General features: G+C 38.6%; 1 protein-coding gene across 2 annotated transcripts in view; it reads right to left on the bottom strand.

Moving 5' to 3' along the window:
* The window catches only part of LOC110460591 (carbonic anhydrase-related protein 10-like), a 104551-nt gene that overhangs the window by 49986 nt on the left and 38554 nt on the right, over positions 1–16011 (bottom strand). For both annotated transcript variants that reach the window (XM_021513576.1, XM_021513577.1), the window contains exon 3: positions 13300–13344. In XM_021513576.1, coding sequence (XP_021369251.1) covers positions 13300–13344 — 45 coding nt within the window. The remainder of the gene's footprint in view (positions 1–13299; positions 13345–16011) is intronic.

The following is a 16011-nucleotide window of genomic DNA, read 5'->3' as shown; positions in this document are numbered from 1 at the left end:
GTTTGTTATTGAATTTTCTTTCATAGCGGGCACTTTTAGGAAAATCTTGGGCAACGAGCTTTATGTAACATTCGTATTGCTGTTTGTTTGATACTAAACCTTTCAAAAGTAAATAAACCATTCCGGACCAATCTGGTCCCGCCTTAGTTTTCATTTTTAGCGGAAGTCATGTTGTCTTGCCTTTTGTTTTGGTGTCTATTCAGTAACTGACCTTGTTTTTTGCAACAAACAGACAACACCGAGAAGTAAGACGAAAGATAAACAATGGGAAATACCTAAAACTCATACTTGATGAGAAGTTTTTTAAAGCAAATATGACGACGGAAGCTGGACGGACTTGGCAAGTGTTTTCAAATCAACGGATACGAAATGTGGTGCTCGGAATTGAAATAGTTTCTACGTGACATCTTACACCTGTTACCTCGGCTTTTGTGAAATCCAGGAAAGCGCGTCAGTCACCAAAGTTATATCTTTATTACACTGAACAGGTAAGTCATCCTGAAGGACGCCGATTATGTTGGAATTATGACGAATAAGATTCAAGCGTAGATTTAAGCTTCCCTGATATAAACCCTGACTACGTTATTTATAAGTAAACTCGACGCGTCTATCCACAATAACCGTAAATACACATGTTTTTGTGAAAATGAAACCTTGATGCTTACATATTTTGCAGTTTTCCGTGATCAAATTAGTTAACTGGTTCAAATCGCAAAAAAATAGTTCACAACAGATGACACATATACTACTAGGCATAATTTGTTTTTAGTAGGTCTATTAGTGACAATAAAACGTCAACAACATTATTAGAAAACTAAAGTTAAGCCGTCTTAAAAACGTCAACGCCTTGTCTGCCTTTTTTACAATAATTATAATAAAACCTATAACTCAATCGACCAGACTTCAGTCTGGAGGAACCTAGTGTTTGCTCCTTTTGCAGTGAAGTTCTCGGCACTGTGTTAATCATAAACAACCGATACTAATCACGCGTTATGACTTATGTATGTATCTTTGGCAATTAGTGTATATCCTGTCAGTAGTATCTAATGTTAGGCATATAGAACATATCTAAAATCAATATCTTCTACATATGGTAACGCTAAAACTGGCAGTTATTGCATGTAAATGGCTTACTGATAACGCACATGTTTTTTTTTTATCAACTATGGAGATTAAAAAACACGTACATGCTCTGCCAAAGGTACCATCCTCAAATAAAATGTTTCGCAAAAATAAATCAAGCTTTGGTCTGTTAATTCAACTTATAAAGGATTTTTCAACGACTGTTTATTTCAGTTTTAACATGATTTTATCAGCTATTTTAAAGAGCAGCGATGATAAAAGGGGGATTACGTTACATGGAATAGAGAATAAAAGTCTACATAACCGAGTAAGGAAAATCACACAAAGCAAATTAATGAAATGGACATGAAAATACAGAGTGTATAATGTTACAGAAAGCTTATTAAATCATTTTGTGAATAACACAGATGTAATGACATAAAATGGATTTAATTTATTAAAAGCCATCAGTATATTTCTGTTTGTTACACACCTGTTATCGTCTGTTGGTTGTTATGATGACTAATAAAAGATATCCCTACCTCGAGCAGGACAGACAAATATCGACCCGAGGAGGAGACTCTTGACTATCCAACCCAAGACTTTGCATGATCATTCATGATCCCCCCCCCCCCCCCCCCATTTCTAAGAAAACAAATTTAATGAAACTAATGACACAAATGAACACTAGATGTAAATAAACAAAAATGACATTTTTTTCAATTATGTTTCAATTAACTATTCATAATATAAAAAAGGGAGAAATAGCTGTAATGTAGTGTCAAACCATTTTAAACGTTATTCGGTCATTGACGTCTCTAATAAGGATGAAAATATGACGGAAAAAAGGGAAAAAAAGGAGAAAACCACGCACACATCACACCGTAACTGGCGTCAAAATTCATCAGCGCTAATCCACCTCGAGGTCCAAGGTTGCCGCTGGCACGAGAGTGCGATACACCTACATGTATGTGTAACTTCCGGTCTAGTATGCTCAAATGTTCCGTGCTGGCTATCCACTCAGGGTAAGAGAAAGATATCTTTCCCTGAACCTTAGATTGGACATCTCTGTCAAATGGGGGAGAAACTGTTACCAGTCATGTAAAATCACAAAATAGATGCTGGATCTGCTGAAGGTTCCTATCTCAAATGAAATGTTTCCGTCTAAATAATAAAAGAATAGTTGTCAATGAATTCCATTTATATGAAATTTCAAAAAAATCACTTTGTTGTTCAGTGGACAGTTTTATCAGTAAAGATAAAGATTAAATGTTCACTTGAAAATAAAACACAATTTCAGTTGTCTTCTGTTATCCATCAAAATAAATTGAAAAAAAGCTTTAACTTGCTGTTAAAAAATGCAGACATACGCATTTGGACATGTCGTTCCAAACCCATCTTAAGTAAATAGTTTCATCCAGGAGGCCATGCACGTGAAGGAATCAGACGAGAATAATGACAGACGTTAGATCTTCGGGTCGTTACGCGTATCGTTAGTGCGGACGTCCCGGACTAGACAGGAGCTTCGGTTATTACGACCCCGGAACTCACATTTTAACTGGGACGACTTACAGTTCTGTCGGCTGAAAACCTCGGCCGTATTATGTATCTAACTCTTTATTTTTTTTAATTCGGCAGGTGAAAATCTCCCCTAGAAGACCAGTTAAGGAGTAATTTATTTTCTGATTTGTGTTACATCTCATTGCAAAAAAAAGGAATAATAATATTTATTATGTTATGTTTTTCGCGATATTGAAGTAGGTATTTGAGTAGACGGTGAGTAGTGTCTATGATACAAAAATATCACATTCGTATTCCGCGCTTCGACAGCACATTTTAAGTTACATTTTTATCATTTATCAATACAGATCTCAGTTCTACGAACTCACTTTCTCTTAAAAAAACCCACTCCTTAGCTTAAATTGCTCTATAGGAAAGTATTATTGTAGCAAAGGAAAAATGTAAGTCATGGAAATTTTCATAAACTGCAGTTATGCTTTCTTATGGCAAACAAGATTCCTGAGAAACTTAGGGATTAAGAATCGTTTGTAAAACCAGGTTCAGCAATAGATGATATAGGGATATACATGCTTTATATTAAGGGATTATTTCAGTTCGTGATTTCAAATATGCGCAAAAGCCTTTAAGTTTTGTATGTGCAAAGTAATACATGACTCAGTCACACGCCAGGACAAGCTCAGAATTCGAGGTCAGTACAACAGGGACTCAAGTGACTGAAATGACTGAAGTGCTGTTGGGTGAACATTCATCCAAAGAAAAAACAACATTTACTCCTGGTTCATAACATACGACAGAATCATAAGAAGTGAAAAAATTACCACAGCGACAACACGCCAGGAAAGAATACCACAGCTACAGCTCACAGGGAACATAATTAACGGCGTCACCAGGACAACGTCAAGGACAAATAAAACAACGTCAACACTCTAGGATAAAATATGCTATACTGTCATCACTGAAGAATGAAATAGACCACAACCTCAACACTCAGGAACAAAATACTGGCGTCTCAACACAAAGGAGGAAAAATTGGAACCCAGAATTTGATATGAAAATTAACTGACAGATTCTTATTATGTTTTTACTTTTCTTTATTATAAATTGTTCTTCTTTCATTTCCATACTTATATAATACATTACTTAAATGTCATGAAACTTTTGTCTAAAATCACAAAATGATTTGCTCTTTTGATTTTTGAATAAAGCTTATTCGTGCCCGAAGCGTTGTCATGTTTATACTGAGTTGCCGAAGAACGGGTTCGAGCAACATCCACTAATTTCGTGTTATTACAAACTCAATAGCTTGCTGGCAAGAGGAAATGGTTTTTCTCGGCGCAAGTGTGCCCGTTTGTCATATAACGTTCATCAACTAGAGACATTATCATCAAGCTGCGGAGACCAGCCTTGGCCTGGATCACAAAACCCCGCGTTACTTTGGGACAAACTCAATGCTGTGCCATAATGAAATCAAGGTCATCGCAAATCAAGGTCATCGCAAAGTCATCGCAAATCAAGGTCATTGCAAATGCAATTACTGGTCAAGCTTAGATTTAACCTTCTCTGATAAAAAAAAACAACAAAAAAACTCTGCGATTCACCAGTCTGCATATACACGTTTAGTAGGTAGAAACCAGACAGACGGTGACATTCACACAATTATGACAAGCTGATAGGAATTTTCCAAGACCATATGCTACCCGCTAACCTTGTTGAGGAAGGCGGACGATTACATAGCAATAATGCATAGCAATCCGACTAATCCTACATTTGTCTTTCAGGTTTAACGAGTGACCCCATTACGTATATATGGGCGCGCACTTTATGCACTTTCATCAGCGCACCCGGTATGCGTTTTCACGAGCACACTTATCATGGGTTTTCATAAGAGCGCCCGTGATGTGTTTTCATGATCGCGCCCGTGATGTGTTTAAATAAGCGCGTCCGTAATGAGTTTTCGTTAGCGCGTGAGCGGGCCTGTTATGTGTTTTCATTACATATTGAAAAATATGGTTCTGATTTTCTTAAAGGTGATATTTTTGAATGGCTAATTTTGTAGCGTTAACGTCGCCAGTTCTCTTTTTTATGCACCTAACATAGCCATCTTGTGCTGGCCTTGAAAGATATGGTTGTTTTCAGATTTATAAAATTCTGTTTACTGCCAGGTGAACGGTCCAAGATAAACCTCTTGTTCATGTGAACATTCAAATAAAAGTGTATTTTACGTTGAAAATTCTACATAACTGCGTCATTTGTATTTCAAATTTGTCTTCAATCATTGAAAAAAGTCATAATTTAAAATATATTTTAAAGAATTATTTCGAAATACATATCATAAAAACGTCACATACGTCCTTAATATGATTTAAAGTATCAATTATGGTCGGTTTCGTTTCTTCCTGCTAACTCCCTCTCTTCGCCACTGTGTCTGCATATGACCTTGTGCTGTTTCGAGGACATTTTACGCCTATAAAAAAGTGGTAGTCGCCTCTCTTAAAATATTAACATCCCGAAGTCAAAAGAATTCGAAGCATTCATGAGTCATCAAATGGGATCTTTAAAATGCTTTCTAAACACTAACTATGTCTACCCACAGTAATGTCTTTTATCATATAAGGAGATAAGACGTAGGCTAATATACCTTATCTCCAGGTTTCGTTTATGTCGCGGTCTACAATGCTGGGATCAAAATTTAACCTTGGTATGATTTGTCTCGTTCTTTAGAGGAGTGTTATGTCGAGATTAAATTTTCAGGGAAAAAACTGTCACTTTCGCTCAAACTGTCCATTCTAGTGTTTCCTCTATCGCGTTCAAACGCCAGCACGTTCATCCCATCAAATCGCGCTCCTTATCCCTTGGGTGTAACCTGCATCGACGGGACAACAACACTGATTGAAATGTACTTTAAACTCGACAATACGTCCCCGTCCAGATTGTCATAAAGCAGTATATTGGAACTGAGATGAAAGCAAGTTGTTTGGATATATTTAGATTTTGGGGGTTATGTTTGGGATATATATATCTTCGCAAAAGCCATGGTCATATGGGGACGGGTGCCAAGGGAGTGCCGCCTGAAACAGACATAGATAGAACAGTCCTGGCCTTATAAGGACGGGTGCCTAGGTAGATACCGTCCAAACAGACATAGATAGAAAAGTCCTGGCCTTATAAGGACGGGTGCCTAGGCACCCGTCCTTATAAGGCCAGGCCTTATAAGGACGGGTCCCTAGGTAGACACCTTCCAACCAGACATAGATAGAAGAGTCCTGGACTTATAAGGACGGGTCCCTAGGTAGACACCTTCCAACCAGACATAGATAGAAGAGTCCTGGCCTTATACGGACGGGTGCCAAGGGAGTGCCGCCTGACACAGACATAGATAGAACAGTCCTGGCATTATAAGGACGGATCCCTAGGTAGACACCTTCCAACCAGACATAGATAGAACAGTTCTAGCCTTATATGGACGGGTGCCAAGGGAGTGCCGCCTGAAATAGACATAGATAGAACAGTCCTGGCCATATAAGGACGGGTGACTAGTAAGTACCGCCTGAAACAAACATAGATAGAAAAGTACTGGCCTTATAAGGCCAGGCCTTATAAGGACGGGTCCCTAGGTAGACACCTTCCAACCAGACATAGATAGAAAAGCCCTGGCCTTATAAGGCCAGGGCTTTTCTAGCTATGTCTGTTTCAGGCGGCTCTCCCTAGGCACCCGTCCTTTTAAGGCCAGGACTTTTCCATCTATGTCTGTTTGGAGGGTATCTACCTAGGCACCCGTCCTGATAAGGCCAGGACTTTTCCATCTATGTCTGTTTGGGCGGTGTCTACCTAGGGACCCGTCCTTATAAGGCCAGGCCTTATAAGGACGGGTGTCTAGGGAGTTCCGCCTGAAACAGACATACATAGAAAAGTTCTAGCCTTATATGGACGGGTGCCAAGGGAGTGCCGCCTGAAATAGACATAGATAGAACAGTCCTGGCATTATAAGGACGGATCCCTAGGTAGACACCGTCGAAACAGACATAGATAAAAAAGTCCTGGCCTTAAAAGGACGGGTGCCTAGGTAGACACCGTCAAAACAGACATAGATAGAAAACTATGGTCATATGAGGACGGGTGCCTAGGGAGTGCCGCCTGAAACAGACAAAGATAGAAAAGGAAGGAGACATGAATGACAGCGAACAAAAACATCCCAATTGATGCTATGGGGGTAGTAGATCAATCGATTAAGTTGACATTTGAAATATCAAAACATACTGTTGACAGACACGCAATTTTTTTTTCTTGATAGTTGAAAGTGAAATTATATATTCTTATACGTGAAAAGGTGTGGGGTCACTTGCCCAACAACGTTTGTTTTCTCTGGATTTCCTCCCACAATAAGACCCCCGTGCGCTAATATCCGGGCCAACAAGAGTGTTAAATATAAGCTGAAATAACTTGTTTCATAATTGTTGTAAAATAAATAAAGTTTATATTTACATTTATTTATCTTATACGTTTACGATTAGGAAATGTAAAAGTTAAAACATGGACATGTTTATAATATCAAAAGATTGTTTTATGTTTAATAAACAATACTTGTATCTAGCATCATGAACTTGTTGCATGGGCAATACTCTTTTAATATCAGGAAGAAAGCCAATTACTTATACGTAAGACACGTGACCACGATATACCGTGTGCTATCATTGTTAATCTACGAGGTATTTGATATTTTGCAAACACATTTCCGCCTCATCCTCTATGTTACCTGATACAAGATGTCCTACAGGTGACTGTCCTAAATCATCCGTTCCGGATCCGAACGTCACATCAAAATCTCAAATTTGTACAATAATGGCGTGCAGGACAAAAACCAATATTGATTTGAGATATCAGCTTTTTTCCCTGTAGTCAGTTGTAGTACGATATTTTGCTAGAATGCAATACAAAAGATTAAGGGAAATTGAGAATAGCTAACTGATCGGTTAAGCCATTTTCATTAATCGCCCTGTCGCACATCACACTGTACCACGTCATTAACAAAGACCCCGACACCAGGACACGTGTTTACAATACGCCAATATGTCAGTGTTATAGTACACTTTCTAATATTCACATCCACAATTATTTTCGAAATAAACCTTTTAAAGAACAGAGCAAATTTGCCTAATGTATCTCTTTCCAACAGCTCTTTAAAAAAAAACACAAAAAAACAAGAACATATAATATTTCAATCTAAGTTGTGGAGAACTGTGATTTGCCCCAAAAACAACAACCTCTAAACAATAATTTGAAGACCCTGTGCGATTTTTCCCCAGACGCCGAAAGTCAAACCAACACATTCTAACACTGCTTTGGGAATAACACTGTCTAACGCTCTAGGCTTCACAGCCAACAGGACTGGTGTCTACTTTCGATTTAAATACTTTGGTGTTCGTTTTCACCATTGATAGACTTAAATGGAGCAAAAAGGAGATCAATCACATCCTTTAGTAGAATTTTAGTGATTTTTTTTTTGAATAATTCAAGCGCGAAAAAAAAGGCAATCGACATCTAAATATGGCCGCCATCTGAATTTATTTAGAGTGTGATAATAGAATGCTAAGTTAAACATAGACAAAAGTAAGTGAGAAATCCCTTGTTTCCACTAAATATTCGGTTAACGGTTACGTACGGTATATACCAGTACATCAAACGCGGCTCGTTCCTTTAAGCGCCTCTGATACTTCAAGTGAAAAATACATCAAGTTTGTGTTTGACAAATCCGGCGAGTACGAACTAAAACACTTTTCATTATTCTTATTTGTCACATTGAGATTGAGACTTTTTTGTTAATGCGTTCCATTCATTTTCTACAAGGCTGGAGCTGTAACAGGTGATTTGTTTTCAATCGCTTATCAACACCACTGCATTACAATAAAACCCACAACGACCCAAAAATTGATTCTGAGACTTAGTGCATTCTGAGGGAACAGAGGTTATCTTACAATATATCATTGCTGGCGGGATCATTATACCTCAGTGGGACCATTGCTTCATCATTGTAAAACCAATATCGATCTGGTAGTCAAAGTGTACATTGCTGTATCAAATACGTTAAGATTATTTTGTTAAGATTATTTCTAAATGTCCAACCTTTGGCCGTTGTTTATTGGCTTTCCCGGCCATTGTCAATATACCAAGATCGGCAGACGTGTGTCTGGTACCGCCACTCTGGTAATCTGACAAATTGATGGCCGGAAGACAGTTTCAATCCTCCAATGCATGCTCCATGCGTATATGTCTCTATACAAAGCAATTAAAGCAATTTTGAACAGTTAATTAATATCTCTGTGACAATTTGATGGTGCGCCGTACGATCGCCTTGGGACCTATATAGCCAATTACCATGGAACATTCAAATGTTACATACGCTCACCAGGCTTTCGTAACTGTGAAATCGGGAAATACGTATTTAGATCTTCTTTGGGACTATTTCCTCGCCCTTTTTATACCACAAATTGATGTTTAAGTCGAAGTTTACATTTATTTATCCAAAGATTTCCAATCACAGAATATTTTGTATAGTCAGTTATTCGGCCTAATATTTATACTCCGGTAGTGTTTGTAATGGAACAGATACATCTGATTACCTCGGTATAGTACAGAAATGATCCATAATTGCGTTAGTCTAATTAGCCATGATATTTCCTACGGCGTCGAGACGTATTACCGGTACAGAGACGATCTGTGTGGTGAGGAGTGTTTCTTCGAGTGTTCCTTTCATGACGAACTATTGAGAAACTATCTGTACTTCCGGTAACCCAGGACCCAAAGAATATTGGCGGATGTACTATACCTACCTATATAAATTCTTTTTACTTTATTGTTTGTCGTGTACACAACCACAACATTTCGTGCGTAACATTTGGAACATTGATCAATTAACAACAAAGACTGCCTTAACATACAAAATATTGGTAGAAAGAATCCGCATGTTACACGTGCAAACACATTAGAGCAGTGACGTCATAAACGCACAACTTACTTCTGCACCAGAAGTCGAACACATACGGAGCAGCACACGCGTTTGTTAGGGAAAGCGTTGACGCCAGGCTTATCCTTGTAATGTTCTTAGTAACAACTTTGTTTTTGAGGATTGTGTTGAAGCATATAAATATAAAAAGTAAATGTATTTTACAAAAATTATGAAACAAGTTATTTCAACTTATATAAATCACTCTTGTTGGCCCGGATGGTAGCGATCGGGGGGTCTTTGCGTAGGAGGAAACCGGATTACCCGGTAAAAACCCATGTAGTCGGGCAGATGACCCCATACCTTTTCACGTCCGTTGAATCATATCAATTTTCTTTGGTTTCGCCAATTTTCCTTTAGTCTTTGCGTATCAGCGTTGATTTGTCGTTTCGTTCCATGATATTTTGATAAGCACGTGTGTTAGTTCTTGATACAATATCTGAGTCTTAATGAACCATCAGCACATTTTGTCATACAGAATACGACATTACAATCGGTTTCTGACTAATGATAAGGTAGACACACGTATAGACAAAACTTTCACGAAGAAGAAGGGAAACGATTTTCATCTCCACCTTAGTTATTCATTTATAAAAAAGCAATATAGAGCAATAGACCCATTCTTTTTACGAAGGTAATGACCGTATCAGCGGGGGTAAATACGATAACAGCTATATGTCCCATTACCTTTAGAAATGAAAAGCAAACAAAACAGATATCAAGAAACATCTAACAGAAGAAGTCGATAATTCCACACATAAAGTTTTAAAGCATCAGTTTCGGAAAAGCCACCACATAAACAGCGCAGCCCTACCATTAGTGAATATCATGTTCTACAAATAACGAACCAAGCCCTTATTGGAAACATACACGGTGGATTCCTTGTTACTTCTAAAACCGGTCACAAGAGACATTGTTATCCATTATTTTCACCCAAAATCTTTTTAATAATAGTTTATACTTCCTTATGTGTATATTTGAAAATGTTTATTTCACTAGTCACAAGGTATCCTGGAAAACTACTTGTCCATTAATATATTCTACACTATGTTAAGGATGCCTGTCCCGCTACGGGCAAAACATTAGCGAGTCCCACACCAGCTTTCCATATACACAGTAATCTTGGTTTGGTTTGGTTTAATTTTGTTTAACGTACTATTAACAGCTTAGGTCATCTAAGGACGTGCCTCCATGTGTGAAGTGTATGCATGCTTGCGCGTGTGTATGCAGGAGACAGGGTATGCTGTTGTGCTTGCCTCCTTGTGATAGTGCAGATCTGATGCCGACTTTATTGTGCTATCTCACTGAAATACCATGCCGAAGGCACCAAGCACAGCATTTCGCCCGGTCACATTATACTGACAACGGATGAAACACAGCAATCTCAGCTTAAGTTTGTTTTGGATATAACTGTATCTGGATTGAGGAAGAGCATTGCATTTGATTGGGTAGCTCGTTTGGCTAGGTTGACAGTATTGTGTTCTGAGATCTTAGGTCCAAACACCTGGCCGTGTCCAGCCTCAGTTTTACTCTCAAAACGCTGCTGTTGTTGATATCATGTTTTGCTTATTTCATCTTTTGTATTTTGTCAAAAAAAAAATGCAAGGTCTGAGTTTCTTTCGTTTTAGAAATGATTTCCTGGACTTATTGTCATACTGTCAAAGCGTTTTCAATTCATATTAATAGTTTTGTGGATGCTGTATTGTATTTGGGCAACTCCGTCTGAACACAGAACAAAATGGGAGCTTAGCGCAAGACACCTACAAACAAATTGCATGAATTATAGAAAAAGGGTACATTTGTATACACAGACCCAAATATTACCATGACCCAACTTATGTTCCCGTATACTTAACATAGACGCTTGCTATTTTAAACTCGACTTAGGTCGTACTCAAACTAATCGAGATAATGCGACCAGGTGCTCTGAGATGTTTTCACTACGACACTTGACAACCATCAGGCTACAAAATGTATTGCTTATCAATTCCTGAATAATGTTTCAGCCTGTAACTAACTGATAAATGGCAAAGGGAATGTTAACCTATATGATAAACAAATGTTCGTTTTATCAAAGTTTATATCACCAGGTGCTTAAAATAAACATACCAAATATATGGATGTCGTATATCTTTTGATTGATAGTTTGGTCATGATGATATTAAAAAAGATATCATTTTATTACCGGGAAAATTCAATATCAGAGAAAATCGGAACTTTTCATAAAGTCCAAAAGTAAAATCAAATTCAAACTGCGTCTGTATAAACATAAAAAGTTATTTTTTCTGGTACATTTAATAACCAATTAAGATGTTTTTTCAACGCGTCTAAATATCTAACAGGATTGCCGCTATAAAAAGAAAATTCAGAGGAATACAATGGACACCGCATATAAATGACGGCCACGTTAATGTCCCGTTAGCAGACAGCACAGAAGAACAATACCTATTATCAAGTTAAGCTACATACGTACATTGTAGCCTCTTAAGATCATACAGAGTGATACAGCAGACCAACTATGTTACCACGGGTCAGTGATAACCATTCTGCAATCATTGATATGCCACGCTATGTAAAGACGTTCTCTAACAAAAGAGTTTGGATAACATATCTTTATATTACTCAAGTAAGTTAATTTTGAAGTAATATACACGAAATTTACTCCAGTATGTTCGACAATTTAAAAAATGAACGGAAGTTATATAGACAAACATGATACCAATCAACACTAGTAAATAGATCTGTATCTCTGCCTGAGCCAAGTTGTCACTGTTTAACTACCATTTTTTACAATCTGTTTGGTCAGTATACAAGCTTAAACTTTATTTAGCATGTAATTTTACTCTGTTTAAACATTGCTGTATGGGAAAGTTTCAGCTCAGCTAATGGTTGTGTTTTGAAGATACACAAAACAAAATTTTAGCAAATCACTTATAAGCTAATAATCTGTTGAACAACAGGGCCAAGACCCTTGGTGTTATGTGAGAAAAGCGTATTTTTATATTTTGGCATCTTCGGAACGAAAGGAAATCTCTGCGCATCACGACATCAAATGTCACAACCTCAAATCATGATGTCATATATTTTACTAATTTGAAGTATGACGTCACAAAGTCGTTTGACGTCATTAACTTATAAAAACGCTTCCAGACTTAATTGCAGATGTAGTTCAAAACGAGCATCTTCATTACTCCCACTGCTGGTAGTTACACTGGTTGCGAGTAATTAACACATACAAAGTATGTTTAAAATATATTCGTGGGTTAATTAGATAACAAAAATGGTCAGGAGTAGTTAACAAATACACGTTATGAAAGAAATGCATTGGTTGGTTAATTAGATTCTTTTTTAAAGTTACAAAAAAATAACAAGTTACGGAATTAAAAACATGCACATAAACTGACATTATTGGAAGTTCAAATAGTATTTGTAATATCAATTAAATACAATTTGTTCAATTAGGAGTGATCGAAGACATTCACGAAGGTTAGGTGCCTGCACTTTAAACAATAATTGTAATTGCACCAGACCAGTACAGAGCAATAAAGCTGAGATTGAATTGGGATGGTAATGGCTCATGTACACATTGCCAAGACAGTAACGTTGACGAATACCACCATGTAGCCTTATCCTTTAACGACTGAGCTGATGTACCTTTAGCTATATAAAGCTTGTCCATTAATTACGCTGATACGACAGAGAAATGACCACCATACCTGATATCCCGTCGTAAGTCCACCAGTCAGCCCAAGGCGATGGATCTACAATCAGAAAAAGACGGTAATGCTAGAAATGATTTTACCATTTTCCAAATTACTTTTATCTACAATGTGAAATCAATGGAGGTAACTGCCATAGTAATGACCTCGTGTCCAGTCCCCATAGGTAGTTTTTCATTAAAAGTGTGTGCTGTAATCTTATCATTTATTCAGGTTTGAATGATTGCAATTTCTAGTAAGCAGACGACATCAAGGAAAAGATATTTGACAACGGAAGACAGTGTAATCAATACGGGGAATGTGTTACGCTATGGCGCTTCTAACATTAACGCGAGCGGGAGCACGTGCGGCTCTTTAAATAGAGAGAACGACCCAAGGGACAATCATGTCAGTTTTATATGCAAATAATCATGGAAGTGAAAATAAACTGCCATTTTATAGGCGTGAAACGTATATAAACACTTCGCTTATCCTAGACAGGAATAGAATGGAAAGCAGCTTAATTCGTTCGGATCGTCTGCGATTTGAAATTTGTCTTGCTCAGTCCGATTGCGATTATGTCGGCTTCCCGGACCTCACATGCTTTCGCGCCGTGTTCATCCATCAATGCGTTTGTCTGCGTCTGCTATTCGCGGCCTGAGATGTCCGCTATCTGTATTTGTCACCTCTATTAATATGCTTGGCCAGGTCGTGATGGTCGTTTCGGAAATATCTTCTTGGGATGCTAATACTTAATATTCTCTTTGTTTCATATGATCAATATCTCTGGGTAGGGAGGGGAGGGGGTGGACACCAGAGCGCCAATAACATATCACGTCAAAATAGAAACACTAAGTCAATTTATTAGCAGAAAATAGAAAGACATCTAAATGAAAAAGGAAGTCATCTGAAACCCCCACAATACCAGAAGAAAAACCTGGATGAAATGAAATGATTTATTTTGGATATTTCCTCTCCCAAGTTTTCTTTTTGTGTTGACGTTGAGTTTATCTTTTTTACCTTATGGTATATATTTTTTATTTACTTAAGGCCCTTTTAGTTGTAACTGTAATATTCTTAATTTTGCAAAACATGATGAAGAAACAATCAATTAAAAGATGAAGCAAATCTATATTTAGAGAAAGTCATAGGCAATTCACATAACACTATCGTTGCTCGGTTCACGGATTCCTTTCCCTGCGATGCATGTCTCTGGTAGGACAACCGTGAAGTTAAATTCCCAAAAATAAGTATTTTACAGTATTCCTAATCAATTTCTTAATAACGCTACCATTTCTATAGGGCGGTGTTCAGCAGAACTCACTACTAGTTTATTTGTTCCGTATTGTTGCAATAACCTGTCTATTGATCACACATGGAAGGGTCTATAAGATATTCTCACATTTGATTGCAGGTTAAGATCATACTATGAAAGTTTAATCTTTGAGTTACGACTCTGATCGTCCTGGCACATACGACAGAGTTTAATACCTGGAAGAAAGGATAGGCATTTTACAACTTATACTACTGCTAGTGTCAAGCCTGTTTGATTCCTCTGTACCATCAATTCTGAGGCTATTATTACCGATTATACTGTAACATGTATACACGGGATTAACAATTCCTTACGATATACTTTTCACTGCCAAGACGGCGCCACTCGTTTAACAAACACTATAATTTAATGTCAAATACTTCGAGGATGCGAAATAAAATATATTTCTATACATACATTTATACAGTACAGTGCAATTACGACAAGTATTTCGTCCTTCGGATCAACTGAAGTCGATATATTTAGTGTATTAATTCGATACGTAGCATATATATAGAAGCATTATTTATGAAGGAAGATATTATTTTTATCTTGCTCTGGGCGGACATTGAATTCGTGATCCACGGCACAAAGACTTCTAACCGATACATGTAAAAAGAACAATTCTAACCACTATCACCGTGTAGGTGTGTGTGGGGGTGAGGCCATGGGTTAATGGGAGGGGGTGAGGCCAATTGTTGATGGGTGGGGGTGAGGCCATGGGTTAATGGGAGGGAGTGAGGCCATGTGTTGATNGTTGATGGGTGGGGATGAGGCCAGGGGTTGATGGGAGGGGGTGAGACCATGGGTTGATGGGTGGGGTTGAGGCCATGGGTTGATGGGTGGGGGTGAGGCCATGGGTTGATGGGTGAGGATGAGGTCATGGGTTGATGGGTGGGGGATGAGGCCATGGGTTGATGAGTGGGGGTGAGGTCATGGGTTGATTGGTGGGGATGAGGCCAGGGGTTGATGGGTGGGGGATGAGGCCATGGGTTGATGAGTGGGGATGAGACCATGGGTTGCTGGGTTGGGGATGAGGCCATGGGTTGATGGGTGGGGATGAGGCCATGGGTTGATGTGTGGGGGTGAGGCCATGGGTTGATGGGTGGGGGTGAGGCCAGGGGTTGATGGATGGGGATGAGGCCATGGGTTGCTGAGTGGGGGTGAGGTCATGGGTTGATGGGTGGGGATGAGGCCAGGGGTTGATGGGTGGGGATGATACCATGGGTTGATGGGTGGGGGATGAGGCCATGGGTTGATGGGTGGGGGTGAGGTCATGGGTTGATAGGTGGGGATGAGGCCAGGGGTTGATGGGTGGGGGATAAGGCCATGGGTTGATGGGTGGGGATGAGGCCATGGGTTAATGGGTGGGGATGAGACCATTGGTTGATGAGTGGGGTGAGGCCAGGGGTTGA

The sequence above is a fragment of the Mizuhopecten yessoensis genome, unplaced genomic scaffold (genome assembly GCF_002113885.1).
Source record: "Mizuhopecten yessoensis strain PY_sf001 unplaced genomic scaffold, ASM211388v2 scaffold10441, whole genome shotgun sequence".
NCBI lineage: Eukaryota > Metazoa > Mollusca > Bivalvia > Pectinida > Pectinidae > Mizuhopecten > Mizuhopecten yessoensis.
This window is presented reverse-complemented; position numbering and strand designations above follow the sequence as displayed.